The following is a 22,829-nucleotide window of genomic DNA, read 5'->3' on the forward strand; positions in this document are numbered from 1 at the left end:
TGTTTGTTTTCTGGGAACATAAGCCGTTACATTATTTCCCCAATCAATACGAAGAAATTGTCCTAAAATAAGTCATGTTTTCAAACCCTACATTAAAAAAATATTCAGCATATCAAAGTTAAATATAAAACATTTTTAAAAAATCTGTTTGACACTTTATTTCTACCTCCCAGTCTGGTTTTCAAATGTTATGCTACTGTACATATGTAAAGACAATTATTGTATTATTTTTTATCACTTAGGTTTGCCTTAAATAACTAAGCCCATGCAAATGGGAGACTGACAATGTGCAGAGATGGGGGGTTTTATAGTCTTGTTAAGGAGCCTAAATAGTTTTCCAAGTATAATATGCAATGTTCTCATTTTTCTGAACTTCTTATTTGAAATATAGCCTACATTAAAAGTACATCAAAGTTAGATACATTCGGTAGTTCTGTACAGGTATGCGGAATACAAAAATACACACCGCATGTTATGCAGTGTTTAGTTTAAAGATCAGAAAGATGTACATGTTGTTTTTCCTACCTGTAATACAACATATGCTGCTTCCTTTTGTGTAACACATATGACAGGATACAGTTCACAAGTTAACAATAAACATGTGGAAGATGCCTAGATTAGATAAAAATGCAGACTGGAATAATACATAGTTCTTTGTTTGCAGTTATTTTATTACATGTACTACACTACAGATACAAGCACTACTGTTATGTTAAAAAATATAATAATAATAATAATAATAATAATAATAATAATAATAATAATAATAATACACACCTAAGTCAAGTTGACAATTGTTACTGTTGGTGCCTTCAGCAGGTGAAACACGACTTGAATTCGTCTCTTATGTGTTGTATTGCCACAGGCAGACCACTTTCTCAAAATATAAAGTCATAAGGTGCTGGTTTGTCTTCCAGCCAGTACTTCATTATAATAAACACAGCATTATTATTTTATTTTTTTTCTTTAAAAAAAATGTAACAATCTGTCATTATTTGGATTTGATATAAATATTTGTAAAAAAAAAAAAAAAAAAAAAAAAAAAAAAAAATTTGTTGTAGTTGGTTTAGGCCTCAGGCGTATTATCCGATTACAGTGGATGTATTTCATTTGACACCAGGAGTTACTCCTCTCTGAATAAAAGGGATTTAAATCAGAGGGGTAGATGACATACATTTGTAAATAGGAGACTTCACAATCTGTTCCCCAGTTTTAAAAGGTCAGAAATGAAGAGCTACCTGGAACAAAAAAATAATAATTCTGAGTAAAAGTGAAAATAATGCAAAATATTATGGGGAAGTTGCTGTAGAAATGAGAGGCAAGAATGTTTTTTGGGTGGTTAGAACCCTTTACTGATAATGCTAAAAGAAAAACTAATTATATAAGTAAAATGTCTTCATTACACATTCATCCCCAGTGTTCTGCCATACTTACTGTACTCTATCACGTATTCTGGATAAATTTGGTGTTTCTCGAAGATGATAAAAATGGAAGGGCTGTATTTATTGTCCACGCAGCTGTCGTAAAAGGTTGTGTCGTTGCCATCTTTAGAAGGGGGGCGTAAATAGCTGGTTTTTCCTGCAGTCGCCTCTCCAACCAACACTCGAGCCACAAACATGATCCGGTGTCCTGATGTGCACATGGTATAAGTGTGGGAATACGAGGCGTCCCTTGCAAAGTAACTCCCTGTAACATAAAACACAAAACGGGTTATAAATTGAATGAATACATGACTTGCTGTATATTAAGGTTATATTTGATTTACATGACACAGGTTTATATGTGTCATTCTCTATATCAAGTGCTTCAACCTCATTTGAATAAAAAAATCCAGTGCACGATTTATTTATTTTGGAGAAAGTCACAACTTTGCTACATTAATGTCAAATGCACTTTAGTTCTGTAAGTTAGGACAAGGTGTTTTTGTTCGTAAATGGACCAGAATGTAACTTTGATCAAATGTAACACAGCCTACAAGTTACCCGGTTGTTTTTAAAAAAAAAAAAAAAAAAAAAAAAAAATCTAATCCTTACCTTTCCCATAGGCAGTCCCATGGACTCCACAGATTCTCCAGTCAAAGTTTTGGCTGCAGATGGCATCTACAAGAGATTTCTGTGTACCGTGGAATAACAATTGCTCATCAACATCCTTCCCTCCATTTTTCTTCTTCATCTGTTCCTTTTGCCTATAATATGAAACAGCTGTGGTTGAGAAAACGTGTGGGGCATGCACACAACTTGTATGCAATTCTAAGACAAAATCCACTCTTATGCAGAACGAATTAAAAATACCTTTGTGCAATTTATCAATCAAAAAAAGTTACTATTTAGTGTGGTGGCCCAGCACAAGTCAAGAAAGTAAAAAAAAGTCTCCACTCATTTATACTAATTCATTATACATCCATAGGATTTTCTTATTTAAAAAAGATAGAGGTGGTATCGATTAAACACAAACCTGCAGAAAGAGTGTCAACCGCATATAAAAGTTTTGTATGAATTGTACATATTTATAAATTACAGAATCTTTAGAGTTTCAAAATAATGGTGAGATATGAATACTTTTTAGGGTCCTCCGTAAAAAAAAATGGGAACCCTTATTTGCTGATCGGGTCCGTCTGTCTGTCTGTCGCACCAATCTTCTACCACAAACTCCTAGCCTTCAATGTATTACATGAATGTATTGCACAGTATGTGTGTCCACTGGTTACAGATATGCTTTCCAAAATTACAAACCATTGATACACTTCCCAGAGAGAGGGGTTTTGAATTCTTTCGATTTTATGGATGGTCGCCGTGGTCATTTTCTTCAGAAAGAGATCTTGAATTTCCTTGAATTCCTCGGAGGAGAAAGAAAGTTGAATCAACTGAAAAAAAAAGGAAAGAATGGTTAAAAATGTGGTTCTAGTTCAAGCAAATTAGTAACCTTAGTTTCAATTAGAACACTACAAGTTAATATTGGTTCAGGTTTTGTTTTGTAATACAAAATACGTACTCGTTATTATAATGTTGTTGATCCCTTGATTGGTCAATATCCAGCAGGAAAATGGGAAGAGATGTGTACACAGGCTAAAAACTGGCAAAGATACAGTGTTTCTTGAAGAATACAGGAAAGAAAAAGATAAGACGTTTGTTAATTTGATATTAGAAGTAAACTATCTCAAATTGACCTTGTATCCAGTCTCAGGCACAGCACCCATGTCCCAGTTCTCTGGAAATGATTTTGTGGTGGAGCTCGATGCCAGAGCGAAGTCACTTTTGCTTTAAAAAAAAAAAAAAAGAAAACAAATTATTAATAAACCTTGAATTCCAAGGTTTAAAATTGCTAAACTAATTTGCCATTGACAGTTAGGGATATGGGTAGGATTCTGAGTAGCATCCTTTTTAGATAGCATATAAGATACGTGCTTCTTGACTGCTTTTTTGTTCTAAACTTGAGAATGTCGATTTCAAACAAGGTTTTTAAGCTCAGAGCACAGTGAAGATACAACACATCTCATGTATTTTGTGATGATACACTGCTCTGACAAAACCGGGGCCCCGTTTAACATATAGCCTTTGTTTCAAACCCTTCAAATGGATACAATTAAACACAACTACCGTACCCCATTCTCTTGTTTTCCACTGCTTTTTCAGAAACAAATCTGGGCCTTCTCCGCACCTTCCTCTTCGTATTATGTTTTGGGTTCCGTTGATACATGTCTAAAAGAAACAACAATAAAACAGAGACATTTCAGAACTACTTTAAAACATCTAAACAAGAATTGTTATCAACAAGAGTGTGAAATTAAGTTTGTGCTTCACTCTTGTTCATTCAAGCTGCTGTTTGCAATAATCAATTTGCCACTAGTTTAGATTGTTGAGTTTTGGTTTATTCATTGGTTTGGACTTTTTGATTTACATGATGTTTTTCTAACAGAGCATACACTTGTTATGGATGAGTAAATGTCATGACACAGAGCACAGTAAATTCACGTTATCAGCTCAAGGTTAACTGGCCATATTGCAGATGTCTGTTAGCAAATACCTTTAAAACTGAGTGTGTACTGGCGATGGCCTTTAGTCAGGATAATTTCAGCATTGTTATCTGCTAAGTATGCTTGCTCCAACTCCTTAGAAGTAACAGAAGATACTTTGCGTTTTTCATCCTACAAACAAGAAAAGAAGCCCAATTTAATCAGTAACGTGAGTTTACCATTGAATAAGGACATCTTTTAAATGTACAGTCATCTGTTTTGAACTCAAAAAATGTTGTTATTGGTCATTAAAAAATGGGTCATTTCCCAGTTCTTATTGTATAAGCTTCTTTTAGTATTACTGCTTACAGGCCCACCAATATTGAATGTCTGAACTGTTAATTTCTGGTTCAAACCCATCAAACAATTGAGTCTTTCAGATTCACAGTGGGCACTCCCACATCAGTGTGGTTCCGTAGGGAATGGTAAAACACCAAACACAAGTAATCCGAGGCAGAAGAATGCTTTGTCAGATACATATTTGAATTCCCTTTGTCTTCTACTCTCAACAGAGTGAAAAATCCCTTTTAGGCCGAATTTAAATTTAGGCCGAATTTAAATTTTAGCGATGTCATTTTGTTGAGAATTGGTGTTTCCCACAAATGTTACAATGCTGGAGACTTTACTCTTCTGATACTGTAGAATAACATAATCTTTACATGACAGCCAGCTGTTTAATTAAAATACAGCAGATTTAGCAATGAACACACTGTAGTAATTAATAAAGCTGTGCTTCTCAAAAACAAAATGATAGGATAGACTGTTGAGTGGCTGTTATTATAAGGCAATAGATCCAAACTCACTGGCAGTCCGTATTCAATCCACTTGCCGTTTTCACCCTTGCAGTACCAGACCCATTCTGTGGTCAGGATGTAGTGCGGTGGTTTGGTAACAGAGGAAGCTGTGGAGAGGCGTCTGACTGGAGCTGAGTTTCGTGTCATTTCCAGGAAGTCTACCGGCCGAGACCCTTCACTGAAAATTCAATTACAAGTCATTTGGTTTCTAAGAGTGAGGCAATATATCACTTTTCTTAAGGCCTCACTATTTTGTCATCTGTTTATTCTTGAAAGCTGATTCCAATCGTGTCAAACAACCACACACAAGTAATTCTAACATATTCAGCATCACTGAGATACTATTTTTTTTTAAATCTTATATAAGAAATCAACCAAAGCGACGTATTTGTCAAAATTTTAGTACAGGTGTATAGAGATGTTATCCTGTGCAAAGAACAGAAGTCAAATTTCTAAAGTTTAATAGCAATTCCTGAGTATAATAACAATTTGGGGATTTACTTAAAGGTAATATGCAGTGTGTCTCTTATTAAAAGATGTCATTTCACATAGTTGACCTGCCAGATTTTGTCCAATTGCACGAGATGCCCTACAATTCACGCAATGTATTAACTTAATCACGAAAATGTAGATCGTAATTCATATTATAAACCTGTCGGATGAAAAGAACGGGAATGCTGTCTTCTGATTGGTTGCTGTAGAGGGCATTAGTGGCCAGGAAATGCCCTCAGAATGTCCACACAACCATCACTGATAAAGTACAGTAAGGTATCAATCCGCCAAAAAGAACATCTAGTATAACTGTCATCTGTCCGAACCACAACAAACCCATGAAATAATGGCTAGAACAGGTCACAAAAATGAGTCCTCTATAAAAACATACTGGCTCCATCTCTACCCAACAAACGAGAATGGTCTTCACATCTTTCCAATATCTTAACTCCTGCAATTACTGCCGTCTATCAGCTGTCAATAGTTGAAAATCAGCAGCAAACCTTCCAACAAACTGCAAACCTGCAAAAGCACATTCAAAAACCGAAGCCCAATGCTTTGCTCCACCTTCAGAAATCTCAGCCATGAACATACCCGCTATGTTTCAAAACTGCACTTTCACAGGAAACCTGCAATTCAACTTGAAATAAACTTTTAAAAAAAATGAACTTTACAAAATAAATAACTCAAATATTTAAATTACTAATTTAATTACTTTATTTTAAGAATAAATTAATTTGTTTAATAATACTGTTAGTTATAGAATCAGTCTGTTATATTTAGCTATTAAAATGGTAACTTTTCTTTTCGAAAAAGCAGATGAAACATGGTCTTAAATGTTTTCCCTGTCTTAAATTAAAAACTAAACTGTATTTTGATTTTTTAATATTTGGTTTGTTTGTTAAGAAAAAATAGTTCCCTTCGCTGTTCACAGGCGGAATTATACCGTCAAAGAACCGCTGCAGTTCAATTGTATTGGAAAATGAATCATAAAAGACCAAAGAAATGTTGGAGAAATTACAGCATAAAAATTGTAATTATTGGTCATTTTCCAGTTCAGAAAGCTTTCTGGTCAGTATCTACTCTTCTCTGAATTATATGCTCACAATATAATTGTAACTTAGAAATACAGAAAATGCCAAACTGAAGAAAATTCAAATTTACCTGTGGGTATTTTCCGGGTCACAAAAAGCCTTTTCAATTTCTTCCATGTGGTGGAGCTCTACCCAAGATGACTTATCATACACTTCCCATTTGTAGGGCAGATGAAAGTGGACGTGAATGCACTTTTCTGTAAAAAACAAATAGCTCTGAATAAAAACTTTAAATGGGACAAATACATTCTTTACAGAGGAAATGAATGAGCTGCCCTGCTAAACCTGCAATAATGTCCTCCCATGTGTTTGCAAAATCATCACATAAAACTGGCAATATCTTGTATTTAATATTTGGTTTAGCCTTTTTTGTCTTGCTGCTAGGTTCTATACAGTGGGTGTATCAGCAGCTATTATATTTATCACATGTGTTTCCTTGTGTACTGTATGTACAGAAATTATTCACTAAAACCAGCTTCAAATGAATGAGTTAGAAAGTTGCTGAATAGTCAGGAACCAGCACCTTTCATACAGTAGATCGCAATGAAAAACAGCAGCTCTCAGCTGCCAAACAAATGTCAAACCCGTGCAGTTACAATCACTGAAAGAGAGAGATAGGGATGCGTACTTTTGATCTCTACAAATGTGTCAGATGGTACCAATATGGGCTGTTTTACCTCATCCCAGTTCGCTTTGGGCTTTCAGGTGCTTCCTGTGGCCTTGGGAAGAGCCAGGCTTTTTATAAATCTGAGAACGATCTCATTATGAATCTTGCTGACATACTGTATCTGAACTGCAACTCGGGATCCTACCCAACCATGTTCTATTCGAGACTGAGACAGCAAGCACAGTGAATTATAGACTTTGAACAAACCTTGAAAACTGCATTGTTTCCTGATGTAATGGAGGCAGATTTCTTTGCTCTCTCGTTCACTTACTGATGGCCCCTGTGCCGTGTCTGTGATTTCTCCTAGAATAGAATATTGCAATAAATAAATGAAAGAACCCTGGTGCCCACTACAGGCATACTGTATTGTATACCTACTGTAGTCTACAACATGTTTGGCCTCATTTCATATCTTAATGTTATCCAATCACAATATGCAGGACAGCCTTTTGCAAGCAATTGTTCTTTTGTCAGCAGTATTTTTCCATTCTTTTTGATTGAATAAGTATGGGTTATACGAGTGTTTGTTTTGTTACCAGATAAACATGTCTCATGTTTTCTAATATAATGGGAATATATTCTAGTTTAAACTGTTATATTTTAATATGTTCACACTGAAAACAAGTCAGTCATATTGGATAAATCACATTAATGTACAGTACATTGTAAATACAAAGTGAAATATAATGACACAGATAATTGCTGCTTTCATACCATATATAGTATAATATTGTCATTAATATTTTTTGTAAAGCACAATATATTTTAATTATATATCTAACACGGTAATTTTCAATATACTTCAATACTGTATATTTTGTTTCAGTAAGGGCTTTTACCTGGCTGTGAGCTTACATAATGAATCCTTGTTGTTTGGCCATTGTCTGTGCTTCCAGGTTACAGAAATATCACGTGACACTGACCGTTAAATATTTGGTTAGACCCACCTGCTCTATGGTAAAATATATAAACAAGTGGGCCTTACCGAATTTAACAGCAATATTATTTTTCTAGAATAAGGAACCGCAGGCAATAACCAAATAACCCTGAATCAGGTAAGGGAAAGAAAATAAAAATGCTTCTTTATGAAAATCTCAAAACGTTGTTTTATATGGCATCTTAATCTTGAAAAAAAAAACTTTTTTTAAAACATTGGGATAGCCTCACCCTCACTGGAGCTGATGCTGCAGTTTTTTAAGTCGTAAATATTCCTGTATATAGAGGGCAGATTATGAATATTCTCTCTGGTGATCCCCCTCTCCTCCAGCTTTTTCTGATCATCCAACTCAATCCTGTGGGATCTCTTGCATTTGTATCCGAACATGCAGTCGCCTTGCACAAAGTGTTGGCAGATGTGGAGTTTGGTGCAGCTTGCTTTGAATGTACAAGCTCCATAGGGGCCACTCCCCTTGTTGTAATGCACACACACCTGCAATACAATGCATTAATTAATCAGAAAACTATTTGTATGACCTTTTCTTATATTCAGGTTCACTTAGGTTATAGAATCGCTGCAACCTGTATAGAAACATTAGCAAACCTAAATTTAGGTGGGTGTAAAACAAGTAAGAACACAGTTTCCAGACTATGGTCCACACACCTAAATGCATATGCACTGTGTACATAGCTAGTCCAAACTTTTACCTCTGCATGTTACTTTCTGGCTTGTGTGTCTGCAGTTGCAACACAGCTAAAACACCTTGTGATAAATGACAGGTGCAATTTACAACAATATACAGCAGAACACTGTTCTGTCATATTCTAGAAAATCCCATGAACAGATTTACAACTGTGGTACATGTTACAATTTTAAAAATACATATATACTGTATTAAAATATATAGCCTATAATTAGTTCACAGGGCTTTCATTCTTTGGTTAAACTGAACTATATGCATGTAGGTATATGGAGGATGTCTGTCTCTATGTCACATTAATATTTTCACATAACAGACAGCCGCTAATTTAATTATGATGAAACTTGGAAAACAAAACAAAAAAAGTCTTAGGAGTGTCAGAAGGAAGTCTATCACAATACATTTTTACATAAAATATATCTAGAGAAGCGTTTACTCTAATTATTTTGGTACTTAGTCTGAAGATACTTTGGCACAAGCTTTTTAGAGGATATGATCTGGGAGTACATGACAGCGTTTTTGTCACTGACATGCTAGCTGGTTATGTGTTTTCTGTAACAATCAGTTGTTGCATGATGCTATGCATGTTCAATATGAATACTGGTGCTGGAAGTTCAAAAGGATGGGTTGTTTCTCACCTCAGGTAAAAGAGAGGGGTCATTCTGTAGAAGCAGCATAAAAAGCTCATCTTGATCCAGATCAAGAAGATGATAATTTCTCAGGACCTCATAATTATGGCCTGAACTAAGTTCGTGTGAGTACCGGCACGGTTTCCTGGAAAAGTAGTTGAGAAGCTGAAAATCTGGGGCATGTTGTAATTCAAGTAAGAGTCCTATTCAAATCACATTTAGCTGGGGAAGTATTTTTGGAAAATACAAATTCATGCATTAAACAGCAAGTTGATTGTTAAGCAAAATAAAAATTGATCCATATTATCTCTACTTATATTTTCCAAAACAGCCAAAAGTTATTTGAATTGTGCCCAAAAACAAACTGATATACAAACCTGTTCTTACGAGTAGACTATGACAGTACCATCTTTTAAAGTGAAATCTTCTCAATGGAATCACTGGATAATTGAATCTATTCACCCAAAACAGAATCATTCCCCTTGTGAGTATCCCCTTCATACACACTTTGCCTCTCTCTATTGTGTACGTCCTCAGTAAACAAAACCACAATGAAAGTTATGCAATGAGTGAGTGCACTGGGATATGCTGTCAAAAAAAGGGAACTAATAGGACACATCAACATGCACTGATAATAACAAATTAATGAGCAATTTGGTACAGTATGGGTACGGAATGTGACAGTTATCTTAACTAATGTATTCTTTCTATTTAGATTCACTTTGTATTTCATTTTATGCCAGTCGCCACATCCTGGTGACACTTTAAAACTCAGAACCCCTGCTTCAGTCTCAAGAGGGTTGAAACAGGTCTCTTCTCCCAGCTGGTACATTGAAGACAAGAAAGATTTCTAGTCAAAATGTTAGTATTTGTACTATTTCTTAATGGTACATTACAATGTAACCATTGCTGCCCCTTTGAAATACATACACTATGTGTTTTTTTAAGTTATAAGGAATGTCATATATAGTAGGCTAAACTATGTTAAACTGCTGAGCTCTGCTGGACTGTGGTAAGATAATATATCCACTTTTCCCGCATGCTGTACTTACCTTCCTTTGCCAAATCTGCAGTTACCATAAACAAAATATTTGCAAAGATGAAGCCCTTCTTCGCAGTCAGAACATCTGTCTTTCGGATAGTCCTTGCACAGTCTCACTGCTGTTCTTGCAATTATCCTGCAGTCCGGGTTGATCTCTGTATATGACGTCCTGTCTTCAGTGCCACCAACAACAGCAAACCTACAGCATTCCCTCAAGATGTAGCACAGGTCGTAGTCTGAAATGTCAAAATTGTTGCAAAGCTGCCTGTGAAGCTGCCTGTACTCCAAAGAGCCTTGATGGGAACAAAGGAGCCTTGTGGCATATCGGACAATTTTGTCGTTAGACATTTTGTCAGTTCACGCGTCTCTGTAAATATCTTTTTCAGAGGCAGCACTTATGTTTTAGAAGAAATGAAACTGAAACTATCAGCTACGAATGATCTGATTGGCTTTCGCCCAACGACATGATTTAGCAACAAGATGCGACCTCTCTTAAAATTCAGCAATGTGACAACAGTGCAGTCTGTTTAAAATGATAATAAAGTAAAGTGACTGGAGCATTTAATTTATGCCAAACAAAGATACCAAGGGATTGTGTTTCTCTAATGAGCGTGTAGTCAACAAGGTTTTAAAACCCTAACGTTTATGTGTATTATTTCCACTGCATTCCTTGTCATTAAGTGATGTTAAATAAATACACCTAATTAATCCATTATTGCATATGTAGGTACGTCGATCACTCTTAAAATTCACCAACACTAAGGTGAAATAAAGTGTACTGCATTTAAAATAGTTTTAACATACCCTTACTGTCAGATTAAACCCTGTTCTCAAACATGACAGAATTCCAAAACACGGAAGAGCTTATGGAGACGTTTCTTGTTTGTCGCAAGGATCGTAAAAAGAAAGCTAGGACAATCAATCCCATGGTTCAATCGTGCTATACCATGATTCAATGCGCGTCTCACTACAGGCGCCATTCTTGGAGCCCACGCAGGTGGAGGCGAAGGTATAATACAAAGCATTGGACAGCTAGCAGAAGAAACGGAATTCTGCAATTTCTAATTTTGTAAGATCATTTAAGAACCGATCTATGATTATGTGACAGTTTATATTTATTGTGTCATTCTGTCATGTTATGTATATGTGTTTCTTGAAAATGTTTTTACGTTGTTTACATCTTTATAGGAGATATATATATATATATATATATATATATATATATATATATATATATATATATATATATATATATAGACATGGGTTCTGTTTGAATGTACTGTAGTTGTCTGATTTCTAGACAGATTATGTATGCACTTTATGACTTTAAGTATATCAAGAATTAGAAATTAATTTTTATGCAACGCGTATTTTATTTATTTTTTTCCGTCTGTAATTGCATATATTTGTGTAATTCTTGTTTATACTTTGATGGTGTGAATGCACTGAAACGCCTGTTTTTAGCTTTCATCCATATGAAGTTTCTGATGTTTTTCCAAAATTTCTGCACATGTGAAATATTGGTGTGATGCATACATTTTACTTGACCACATGTTACGTTATTTGTTTTGAAATGTTTAAAACGCTTTTTTTTAGCACTTGTCTGTATATTTCATTTAATCACTTACAATTATTTTTTATTTAATAAGAAATTGTTTTAAGAATATCCTTTCTGGGCTCCATGCACTGCCCCTGTGTTAGCTCCGCCCATCTATGACATCATTATCCTATTCTTTTTTGCAATCCTTGGTTTGTCGTTCAGTTTTTTTCACCAAAGTAACTACTTCCAGGTTCATATCCTGGTCTGCCGAGGTTGCTGAGCAACCTGTTTTATAACTTTGCCACAACAATAGCTTTAAAAAACTGGTGTAGCAGGTTCACTTCTCACGATCAGTAAATATAATTGTCTTCATGATCACAGACAGCTAATAGTTCACATTACAAAGCTGGCCAGTAAATAGAGCCATAAAGATTATTTTTAAGAAATACAAATGTGTTGTACATACATTTTGCTGGATCATGTCTGCTGTTGTGTTATTAATGCAAATATATCAAAACATATTGTCAAATGTGTTTTTATACAATGTATTTAAACATGTTAACATATGCACTGTGACACTGCGACAATGTCACAGATCTCAACTGATTCCTAGTTCAGGTGTCATAATAATTATGATGATGTAGTCTCTTTTTGTTTTCTTAGAATCTCCCTGTAATGGTGCATATGTTTCAAGCATCCTAATGTGAATATAAAACAAACACACGCACACACAAAATGTATGTTTGTGGTTTTAAATTACTACAAATACAATTAAGGTAATGGGTACTTCAAAAGGCATTTTATTTATTTGTTTGCTAGACGTTTAAATTACAAACAAGCAGGTAAATTACAGTGAGAAAAAAAACTGAGTAGGATATATTTTAATTTTAACATAAATCAAACCGATATTCAGAGTTAATATTTTTCCATAAGAAAAACAACTGCATTACACTCAAATACCGTTCTCTCTCCTCTTCTTGTCCTGCCCCATAGCAACCAATACACACCCCTGATTTGCTGGTACAGTACTCCCCTTATCTCCCAACTCCCACCTAATAGGCTCTCGTTAACTGTCAGTAAATGTACTGTATTCAAGGCCCAAAAACACACAAGAGTATAGTGCTGCAGATCGGAGCTTCTCATGGCGCCGTTTCTAAAATGCCATAAATCATTTAATAAAATATTGCAGTGTTTGTAAAGCATAGTATTATTAATAAAGGCCGCCCTTGAATAATCGCTGCCTTCGTAAAGGGCCGCAGTCATTTGATCAATTTTAAATAAACACTCTGGCACCAAATTGAAGTAATACGGTACTATAGGAGCAGCAGGAGTGCCATGATAAAAGCTGGTTTAGTTTTTGCTGTCTGTTGTTTTACAGAGGTAATTAATAATAATTTATTATCTACATCATATCTTTACATTCTCAATAATTTGTTTTACTTCTAGCCACAAGCTACCTCTTAAACATGTATCATGCCACTCTGTGGCCCAAATAAGAATGAGAAATATGAACACCAAAAAGACATAGAAAAGTTAGATGTTATCTAAAGCCTTACATTGCATAATGAAGCAATTTTGTGGCGACATTACTCCATTATCAAAAATTGGAAAATTAACACAAAATAAAGGGTTGATTGAATAACTCTTGCAGTAGACTGTTACTCCTGCTAATGGTACTCAATTAGGTACTCTGGATAAATCTGGTGTTTCTCAAAAATTACAAAAATCGAAGGGTTAGACTTGGAGTCTACGCAGCTGTTGTAAAAGCTGGTATTGTTGCCATCTTTGGGGGGAGGGCGTACATAGTTGCTTTTTCCTCTGGTAAACTCTCCAACCAGCACCCGAGCCACAAAGAGGATCTGGGTACCGGTCCTGGTCTTGGAATAGCTGTGAGAATATGAGGCATCCCTTGCAAAGTAGCTCCCTGTAAAACAACCGCCAGAAATTATTTTAATTCATAACATATAACACTTAACCAGCAAGCTCTAACATCATTGTTCAGTATATGATCAGCTACTGGTACTGTTCTTAGTTTGAATTGCCGCAGTCGGGATAACCATATATAGATGTAATGTGTTCATATTATTTTCAAGTGAGTCCTATGAACAGTAGGCAAATGGCACATTCTTATTTTGTTATAAAAGTTACTTTACCCCGTTTTTTTCTGCCCAAGCTAATGGCCTCTTTACAGCCAGGAACTCGAAAGCAAAAGTCAGTGAGCTACCAGCCCCTGGAGAACAAAGGAATTTCATGTGGAATTTCATCAGACTGCCTACTTTGCACAGCCATGATGAAAAACCTGCTACGCTGACTGTATGCTCTTGCTCTTAACTGTACTGTAATTCTTGATATGTATTTTTTGTATACAACTGTACGTCGCCCTGGGTAAGGGCGTCTGCTAAGAAATAAATCATAATAATGTATGACTCACCCAGCACAGCACATGGCTGTGCTTTTACCAGTTTAGCCACTCGGCAACCCCCACAAACAGCACATTAAATGAAAAACTCAAGCCATGCCTCTATGAAGCACTGGAAAGTAATGTTATAGTATGTTATGGAATTCTCCACTCAGCCCTTTGCTAATGTGTCTCAACCTTGCCAAGGACTTATTTAGGTTACATGTCCAGGGTAGAGCTGCATTCTCTTCCTTGGTTAATCGTACTGTACCTTTCCCATACAGTGAGCCATGGACTCCACAGATTCTCCAGTCAAAGTTTTGCTCACAGATGGCATCTAATAGGCTTTGCTCTGTACCATGGAATAAAAATTTCTCATCCACACTCTCTCCTCCATTTTTCTTCTTCATTTGTTCTTTTTGCCTGAAACAAAAACCAGAGGAACTGTTTTCGTGATTTTTTTAACACTTTCAGTGCATATACTGTACTGTTTTTATTTCTTTTTTAAAATAAATTTTCTTGTATGGATGGTTGTTTCTTGAAAAGCTTGTGACTTACATAACTTGAAGATTGATTTTTATATGCCGTAATAGTAGGGAATGATCGTTCTCAGTACATGTTCTTTTTACCAGATCTAATTTTACTCGTACATACTTTTCAGAGTTTCAGTGTGCCAATTCTAAATAAAGCAACATATTTTGAAATGTATTAGGAAATGTTTAAAATGGTGAATGCTATACTTACAGTGCTGTCGTGCTCCATATTTAATAGTTATGCACATAAAAAAGGGGATTTTGTTTCATACAGTACATCTACAATTTACTGCAAACATGGCCTAACCACGAAGTCATGAATTCTGTTTAACCCTTTCATGCATGGCCACCTCATACCATTTCTTCCCCATATAAAGCAATGGAAAAAAATTGAAACATTTTTCAATGAAAAATATATGTATTATGTGTCCAAAACGATTTATTTCAGCTATTTCTTTATATTTCATGCATGCATTATTCAGTATGTGTTACAGACAAACATGGGCAGAAAATGAGAGAATGCTTTGAGAGTGCTGAACAGAATACAGTGTTACACGGATTGCATCTCAGAAAAGTTTATATTATGAAAAAATACAATCTACGCACCACTGGAACACTTTCCAGAGAGAGGGGTTTTGGATCCTTTGAATCTTATGAACGGTCGCTGCAGCCATGGTCCGCTTAAAGAGACCTTCAACATGTTGAAATTCTCCAGAGGTTTTGGAAAGTTCAATCAGCTGAAAACAATTTAAAACAACAAAACACTAAAAGCTAGAAGAATTAAAGAGATTGGGACATTTTATTATTTTTAAATTCTGCTTTGTGTAAAATACAGTTAAAATAAAAACATACCTTGTAGCTAAATTCAGGCAAGGCACCTTGGTCCCAGTGACTCGGAACAGACACAGCATTTGAGCTTTGTGTCTCTGAAGAGTCACTTTAAGAAGCAAAAAACAAAAATACATCTGTATTTAAGTACTTAGGTTTAAAAAGCATTACAGAAATCCATAACATTTCACTGAGTACTAAAATAATGAATCCAAAATAATAATTGAAAAAATTGTTTAAATCTAATACAACATTTGATTAATGACACAGTTTCTTTTTAATAAAGACAAAATAAAATAATAATAATTACAAATATATATATATATATCAGTTTAGAAATGATAATTGCTGTCTGGGACTTTAGAGCTTAATTTCAAGTTTAAATTATTATTTTTAATGTTTTTTGTTAGTTTGTTTAGTGTACCGCTTTATCTTGCTGTCCACAGCTTTGGAAGAAACAAATCTAGGCCTTCTCCGCACCTCCCTTTTTGTTTTGTATTTCAGGTTCTTTTGATACATGTCTAAAAGGCAGAAACAATTAGAACACTCAAATGTTGCAAAATTCATACTTAAAAACATTAGCTCAATACATGGAAGTATATAAGTAAATATAAGACTAGAACAAGGGCTGTCAGACGTAAAGATTTATAAATATTCCACATTTTGTTCTAAGGCAATACCCAGGCCAAAAACCTGGACCCTAGAGGACATGTGGACTAGACAGTCTATTGAGGTAATATACAGTACTGCACTGTACCCTTTTCTTATATTAAGATGCTTATAAGTTTATATTTTGTCTGCCTCAGAATAAACTACATCACTAAATATTCAAATTAAATAATACAAATGCATGTATCAAACTGCAAAATACATTTTTCTTTCTTTTTTTTTTTTTTTTTGTAAATGTACAGTAAAGGTTTGTTATGGGTCCACTACTTAGATTTGCAGTTGAATTCTGGGTTCAGTCTAGTTGCACAGAATGCATATGTTACAATAGACTGATATACTATAAATTTATACCATAATACAATTTCAAATATGCTCTAACACCTGAGTGTTAAATAACCGTGGTCATCAACATTACATTACACTAAATACTTTTTCACCATGATGTTCTTATTTGGAAGAGTTATGCGTACACAACCTACTGTTAATAACAGTACCTTTAAAGCTGAGGGTGTACTGCTGACCACCTGAGCTGAATGGAACAACACCATCCTCATCAGCTAGAAACACATTCTCCAAGACTTCAGTGTTGACTGATGAGACGTTCTGACCATCGTCCTGCAAGAAAGAGTAGTTATAAAGCAGACAGAAATGTACACCTTAATATAACTCTTTAAACGGAATCGTCTAAGAAGTGCATTGAATACAGCAGTATCAGTATTCACCTTATTCTTAAATAGCTGTTGACCTTCTGAAAATATGTTGAATTTAATCATTTTGACGTAAATATATATATATATATATATATATATATATATATATATATATATATATATATATATATATATATATATATATATTCACCTCATTCCTCTTTGTCTAAATATTCTTAAAAACATTTTATATAATCCAGCCAGAACTCTATTCATATAAATATCCCTATAGAATAAGTGCATACTTTATATTGTCGGCATAATAACAGATTTCGAATTAGGCAGTTTGTATTGATAAGTGAGGACTTTATCATGAGCTGAGAGCCAACCCCAAAATGATGCCCAGCCAATTGTAACACAAAGGCATTGCCATTGGCAGAATGGTGGTAATATCTGATTTATTTATATATTTTGACAAGGGTGACATTGTGGTATAAATCAGTGTATATATGCTATAAGGACCACCGTGCAGTGTATGTTTTAAATTCATTGTGTTGGTATTGCTTGTGTTGCTGTTCTCTGCTAATAGTACTGTTAAGGTTTCCTCATGGTAATACATTCACATTACAGTATTATGGTAACCCTATGGTGTTTATTATGCCAATGACTATGAAGTATTAAAGCTTAAATTTGGGATATACTTGTTAGATCTATATTAAAGCCTCCAAACTCACTTGCTTTCCATATTCAATCCACACACCACATTGGTCTTTCCAGTACCAGACCCATTCGGTAGTCAGGATGAAGTGTGGGGGCTTTGTGACTGAGGAAGCTGTGGAAAGGCGTCTGACTTTAGCTGATCCCAGAGTCATTGTGAGGAAATTGACTGGTGGAGATCCATTACTGGAAACAGAATTGACAATGTAGTTATTGTAATGAGGTGAGACTGTAAAAATAGTAATGAGGTAAGACTGTAAAAATACTATGTGGGAAAATAATACATGTTGCAAATATGTAAAACATGATTGCCATATATTTTTATTTGTATGAACTAAAAGTGGCCCCTTTATAAGAAACATAAGTAAAGAAATGTTCTCAAGGAACCTTAGGAAATGGCAGCAGAACTGAGAATGAATAGGCTATTAGTATCTCACCTGGTTGTGTTTTCTGGGTCGCAGTAAGCCTTTTCAATCTCTTCCATGTTTGGCAAGTCTTTCCAGGTCAACCCGTTATACACTTCCCATTTGTAGGGCAGATGGAAGTGGACGCGAATGCACTTTTCTTTAAGGAGTACAGACAATAGGCTTTGGTAATATATGTGTGTGTGTGTATTAAGGTGTATGTGTACTGTATATTGACATGTTCGAGTAGTAGAGTAACTTATAAAAAAACTGTATTATTTATGAATAAGATACAAACATGTTTTGTGATATATTATTATTACATATTTTTGTTGATTTAGGTAGAAATAATTCACAAATTATAAAAATAAATCTTTGGGTCTAATCTTACACAAATCTTCAAGACATTTATGAAAAAAGATGTTTAGAGGCTCAGTGTGAGATAATCTAAAATGTTGCTATTCAGGGTTAGATTTTCTTACACCAATAAATATTTAAAGGGATACTGTACCAAAACAAGGGTACAAACCTTTAAAACTGCAGTGTTTCCTGATGTAAAAAAGGCAGATTTCATCGCTGTCCACATCACTGATGGAGCTTACTGATGATTCTCTTGTACGTACTTTCTTTCCTTTTGAAACAAATAGGGGGTTTTGAGCAAAAGAAAAGAGTTTACATTTATTGCTAGTAGAGCTTATAGGCTTATCATAGACCATGATACTGATGTGAATCAGCCATCTGAAATCTCTTTGTATCAGGTAGTTTGTATCAGATGGCTTGTATCAGATTGTACCTTTATATTATGTTAAGCAGGTTTATCATTTTTAGTGTAACTGCTATCTGAAGTGTCTTATTATTTGTTGCTATACAGGATACTATTGCTATTTTTGTCCCGTAGTAAAGAAACAGTTGGTTGTCCTCACCTGCACTGCTGCCAGTGCTACAGGTAATGGTGTAGATATTGTTATATATTGAAGGCAGGTTGGATATTAGTTCTGCACTGAGACCCCGGCCCTCCAACATTTTCTGAGCATTTGCATCAAACTTGTGGCTCCGCTTACATTGCTGTCCAAATTTACAGTTTCCTTGCAGAAAGTGTTGGCATATGTGGAGTTTGGTACATTTTGTTTTGAAGGTACATGATCCATATTCCCCATTGCCCTTATTGTAGTGTGCACACACCTGGAGTAAAACAAAGCATAAGGAATTTAGAAGACTATATTTGCATGAGCCTAACCTGTAAGATTTTGGGCAGTTTTACAGTTTCATCAATCCCAGTGGGCCTTGTATTAAAATGTACACAATAAGAGGAAGGCATTGATCAAAAAGTTTGTCTGTATGACTTTTTTACAGATGTATATTGAAATTCTCTTGAATATGTTAAGAACCTACTGTATGAAAATCAAAAGTTAAACAATAAGATCTTAATTTATTGTTCTCAGTGCCTATTGTTGCTGCTTCCTACATACAAAGTTTAGCCTTCCACGCTAACCTTATTGGCTAACCAATACTCCAAGCCCACCTTTCACTAAATGTTCTGAAAGTCTTTATACCCCTCCTCCCCACCTCCTCTTTGCAACTGTATCGCCCTTCTGGCGGGTCAGTGGTCTTCCCATCACCTGGCCTTGGTTGACATCTTACAGACATCGGCAGTCACAACACATTAAAGAAGTATTCTAGTCCTAGGTTCTGTCTCCAGTTTGCTCAAGACTACATCTCTGCCAGTGAAGGTTTGATCTGTAGTCGATGTTACCTCAGGCAGAAGAGAGGGGTCATTCTGGAGCAGTAACTGGGATAACTCAGCCTCCTGCAGACCCTGAAGCTGATTAGCTCTCAAGATGTTACTGTTGTGGACTGAATGAAGGTCATGCGAGTTTCTGCATTTATTCCTGAACACAAAAAGAAACCAAAACAATGACCAGTTGTATACTAAATTATAATTCCTTGGTTCCTGTTAGCTGCATTATTCTTCGGTTTAATCTACTGTGCAGTCTCCACCAAATGATTCTTGAATGATGAATCAATGTGACTTAGAGAAAGTTAGAATAATAATTCCCCATACCTCATTTAAGTTTGGATATATGGATAAAGCAAGTGAAGAATATCAATGTAAGAAAACAAATCAATATTTGTTCAAATCAAACTCCTGTACCTTTAATCGTGAGTCATTCCTTCATGTTTAAATGTTTTGTAGTTGACTAAGCCCTTGCACAACAATGTGTAATACAATACAGTAGGTCAACAATTACAGTCCTGTAACTAGGGCCTGTAATCAACACCAGACCTCGGGTTGTGCAAGCCCAGGTTGTGTGTTGTACTTTTTAAAACATGACTACTTTAACTTGATGTATACAGAATAATGGCCACCAAAATAGGCTTTTGTTTTTGTGAAAGAAAGAAAAAACATCCTTGGGGATGTAATGTACAGGGATTGGCATATATGATTAAATAATTTGTAAACATGAATTAAAATGGATATGTGAAAAAAAAAATCTGTATCTTTTGATATGGTCGGTGTTTAAAACACCGGTAATGGAGCTTAATTAATCAAGTCACAGAATACAGCTCTGCACCAAATATTAAGACAATAACTCAGTGTTCTGTTATTATACTTAAAAGAGTCAGATTGGGGTCAGAGGTCAATATCACGGTCACCAAGACATTTAGCATAAAGAGTTTATATAATTTCTGTACGTACAGTATAAGCTCCCTTAAGAGGATGCTCAAGTATCCTTAAATATAGTACTTTCCTGTAAGATTTGGCGTATGACTCTTCTTTTTCTAAATTCTTACAAGCAATCTGAATATAGTAATCTTAATATGAATAATGTTTAAATCCTAGTGTCACTTGTATCATTATTATCATATTAAGAGTACTGTTCATTATTAGTGGGGCTTGCGAAGCAAGAGTCCCCACTTTAAATCTTCGACATACTTCTTCTTATTCTTTGGCACGCTACTCCTCTTACACTGTTTAAGCTACAAACGCCGTTCAAACTTTAAAACGTGTAGACCGGTCTGGAATAGTGTGCTTGTATACAACTTTTTGATATATTTTATACTTTTTAAACTATTAAGCTTTTTGTCCTTTTTTTGTCCATCTTCATTCACTTTAATGGGACTTTTTTCAACATTCTAAAGCTCCCCATTGTTTAAAAACTCCCAGACTGCCAGCATTCTATTTACTGTAAATGATGTAACTTTTGACACAAATCAGCTACTTTGACCACTTCTCTGCTATTCAAATCTGAAATCAAAACATAAATAACTTTTACCAATCAAGAGGTACAGCTGTTTTAGTAACCGCATCAACTAAATTTTCTCTAACTTTTTATAAACAACTGAAATGTTGACCACTTTCCCAACAAGCTAGACAAGAAGTTAGAGGTTATGACGTCTTCCTCTACTTCTCTGCTATTCGCATATGAAATCAAAACAGAAATAACTTTTACCAATCAAGAGGTACACCTCTTTTAGTAACTACACCAACTCAATTTTCTCTAACTTTTTATAAACAACTGCCATTTTGACCACTTTCCCAACAAGTTAGATAACTACTTAGAGCAAATGAAATCTTCCTCTACTTCTCAGCTATTCAAATATGAAATCAAAACAGGAATGGCGTCTACCAATCAAGAGGTACAGCTGTTTTAGTAACCGCATCAACTTTCAGTAGGTTGAATTAATTGTCATAGAACTTTGAGAAATTTCAAATTCTAGCACATTCTAAGCATGAGACAATTAGTAAACAATGTGACTTTTGACACAAATCAGCTACTTTGACCACTTTCCCAATAAAGCAGGCCCCACAACTTTACTTGTAAAGTTACCATCTAGTTATTTTGTATTATTTAATTAAAGAAATGAGAGGAATACACATGTACAATAAGTGTTTACTGTTTGGACTGATCATAACACAGGACTGCTAAATGCCCCTCTATGAACCTTCTGCCCTGTCTACATAGACAGAAGAAGTATTTTGTTACCCTTACCTTTCCTTGTCAAATCTGCAGTTACCACAAACAAAATATCGACAAAGATGAAGCCCATTGCAGTCAGCACAGTCCTCTTTTGGGTACTGTTTGCACAGTCTCACTGAAGTCTTTGCGATGATTGTGGTATCATCGCTGAGCTCACACCCTGGAATGTTCCCCTCAGTACCTTCAACTATAGCAAACCTACTGCCATTCCTCAGGATCTGACAGAAAAGCTGTTCTGTAATTGTGTGATACTTGCAGACTCTCTTGTAAAGCTGTCTGTAGTCCAAGGATCCCTGACTGCAGCAGAGAATACTGGTAGCACAGCTAGCTACAGCAGAAGCAGACATTTTGTCAGAAGCCACTGGCGTTTTTACTTCCTAATCAGCACTCTTGCAGCAGGAGAAATGAAACTGAAACTTACTGGACTGTGCAGGCACAAAACCAACAATAGGGGCTGCTCTTACCCTGTACTGCGAGACATACAACTGTAGATTTGTACATTGTGCTGTGAGACAGACAACTGTAGACTTGTACACTGTTCTGTGAGACAGACAACTGTAGACTTGTACACTGTTCTGTGAGACAGACAACTGTAGACTTGTACACTGTTCTGTGAGACATACAACTGTAGACTTGTACACTGTTCTGTGAGACATACAACTGTAGACTTGTACACTGTTCTGTGAGACATACAACTGTAGACTTGTACACTGTTCTGTGAGACATACAACTGTAGACTTGTA

At 35.3% G+C, this 22,829-nt stretch overlaps 2 protein-coding genes across 3 annotated transcripts; both read right to left on the reverse strand.

The window, feature by feature from the left end:
• Positions 1-2: 2 nt before the first annotated feature.
• On the reverse strand, positions 3-11,329 carry LOC117419836 (protein mono-ADP-ribosyltransferase PARP12-like). 2 transcript variants are annotated; one of them, XM_034033100.3, is made up of 13 exons: positions 10,378-11,328; positions 9,335-9,470; positions 8,227-8,488; positions 7,267-7,362; positions 6,463-6,589; positions 4,816-4,984; positions 4,024-4,144; positions 3,602-3,698; positions 3,167-3,257; positions 2,733-2,863; positions 2,034-2,185; positions 1,435-1,686; positions 3-1,238 (listed from the first exon to the last, which is right to left on the reverse strand). In XM_034033100.3, the coding sequence occupies exons 1-13, from the start codon at positions 10,713-10,715 to the stop codon at positions 1,213-1,215; spliced, it is 1,998 nt and encodes a 665-aa protein (XP_033888991.2). In that variant the 5' UTR covers positions 10,716-11,328; the 3' UTR covers positions 3-1,212. The 2 variants fall into 2 exon arrangements, with proteins under 2 accessions (XP_033888991.2, XP_033888990.3); XM_034033099.3 differs by having other exon boundaries at positions 3-1,686; positions 10,378-11,329.
• A 1,358-nt stretch (positions 11,330-12,687) lies between these two features.
• Positions 12,688-22,473, reverse strand: LOC117419837 (protein mono-ADP-ribosyltransferase PARP12-like). Its single transcript, XM_034033101.3, has 12 exons — positions 22,099-22,473; positions 19,860-19,995; positions 19,030-19,288; positions 18,636-18,737; positions 18,140-18,266; positions 17,720-17,888; positions 16,830-16,950; positions 16,091-16,187; positions 15,691-15,775; positions 15,445-15,575; positions 14,577-14,728; positions 12,688-13,831 (listed from the first exon to the last, which is right to left on the reverse strand). The coding sequence occupies exons 1-12, from the start codon at positions 22,431-22,433 to the stop codon at positions 13,575-13,577; spliced, it is 1,971 nt and encodes a 656-aa protein (XP_033888992.3). The 5' UTR covers positions 22,434-22,473; the 3' UTR covers positions 12,688-13,574.
• Positions 22,474-22,829: the final 356 nt, after the last annotated feature.

The sequence above is a fragment of the Acipenser ruthenus genome, chromosome 14 (genome assembly GCF_902713425.1).
Source record: "Acipenser ruthenus chromosome 14, fAciRut3.2 maternal haplotype, whole genome shotgun sequence".
Taxonomy (NCBI): Eukaryota; Metazoa; Chordata; class Actinopteri; order Acipenseriformes; family Acipenseridae; genus Acipenser; species Acipenser ruthenus.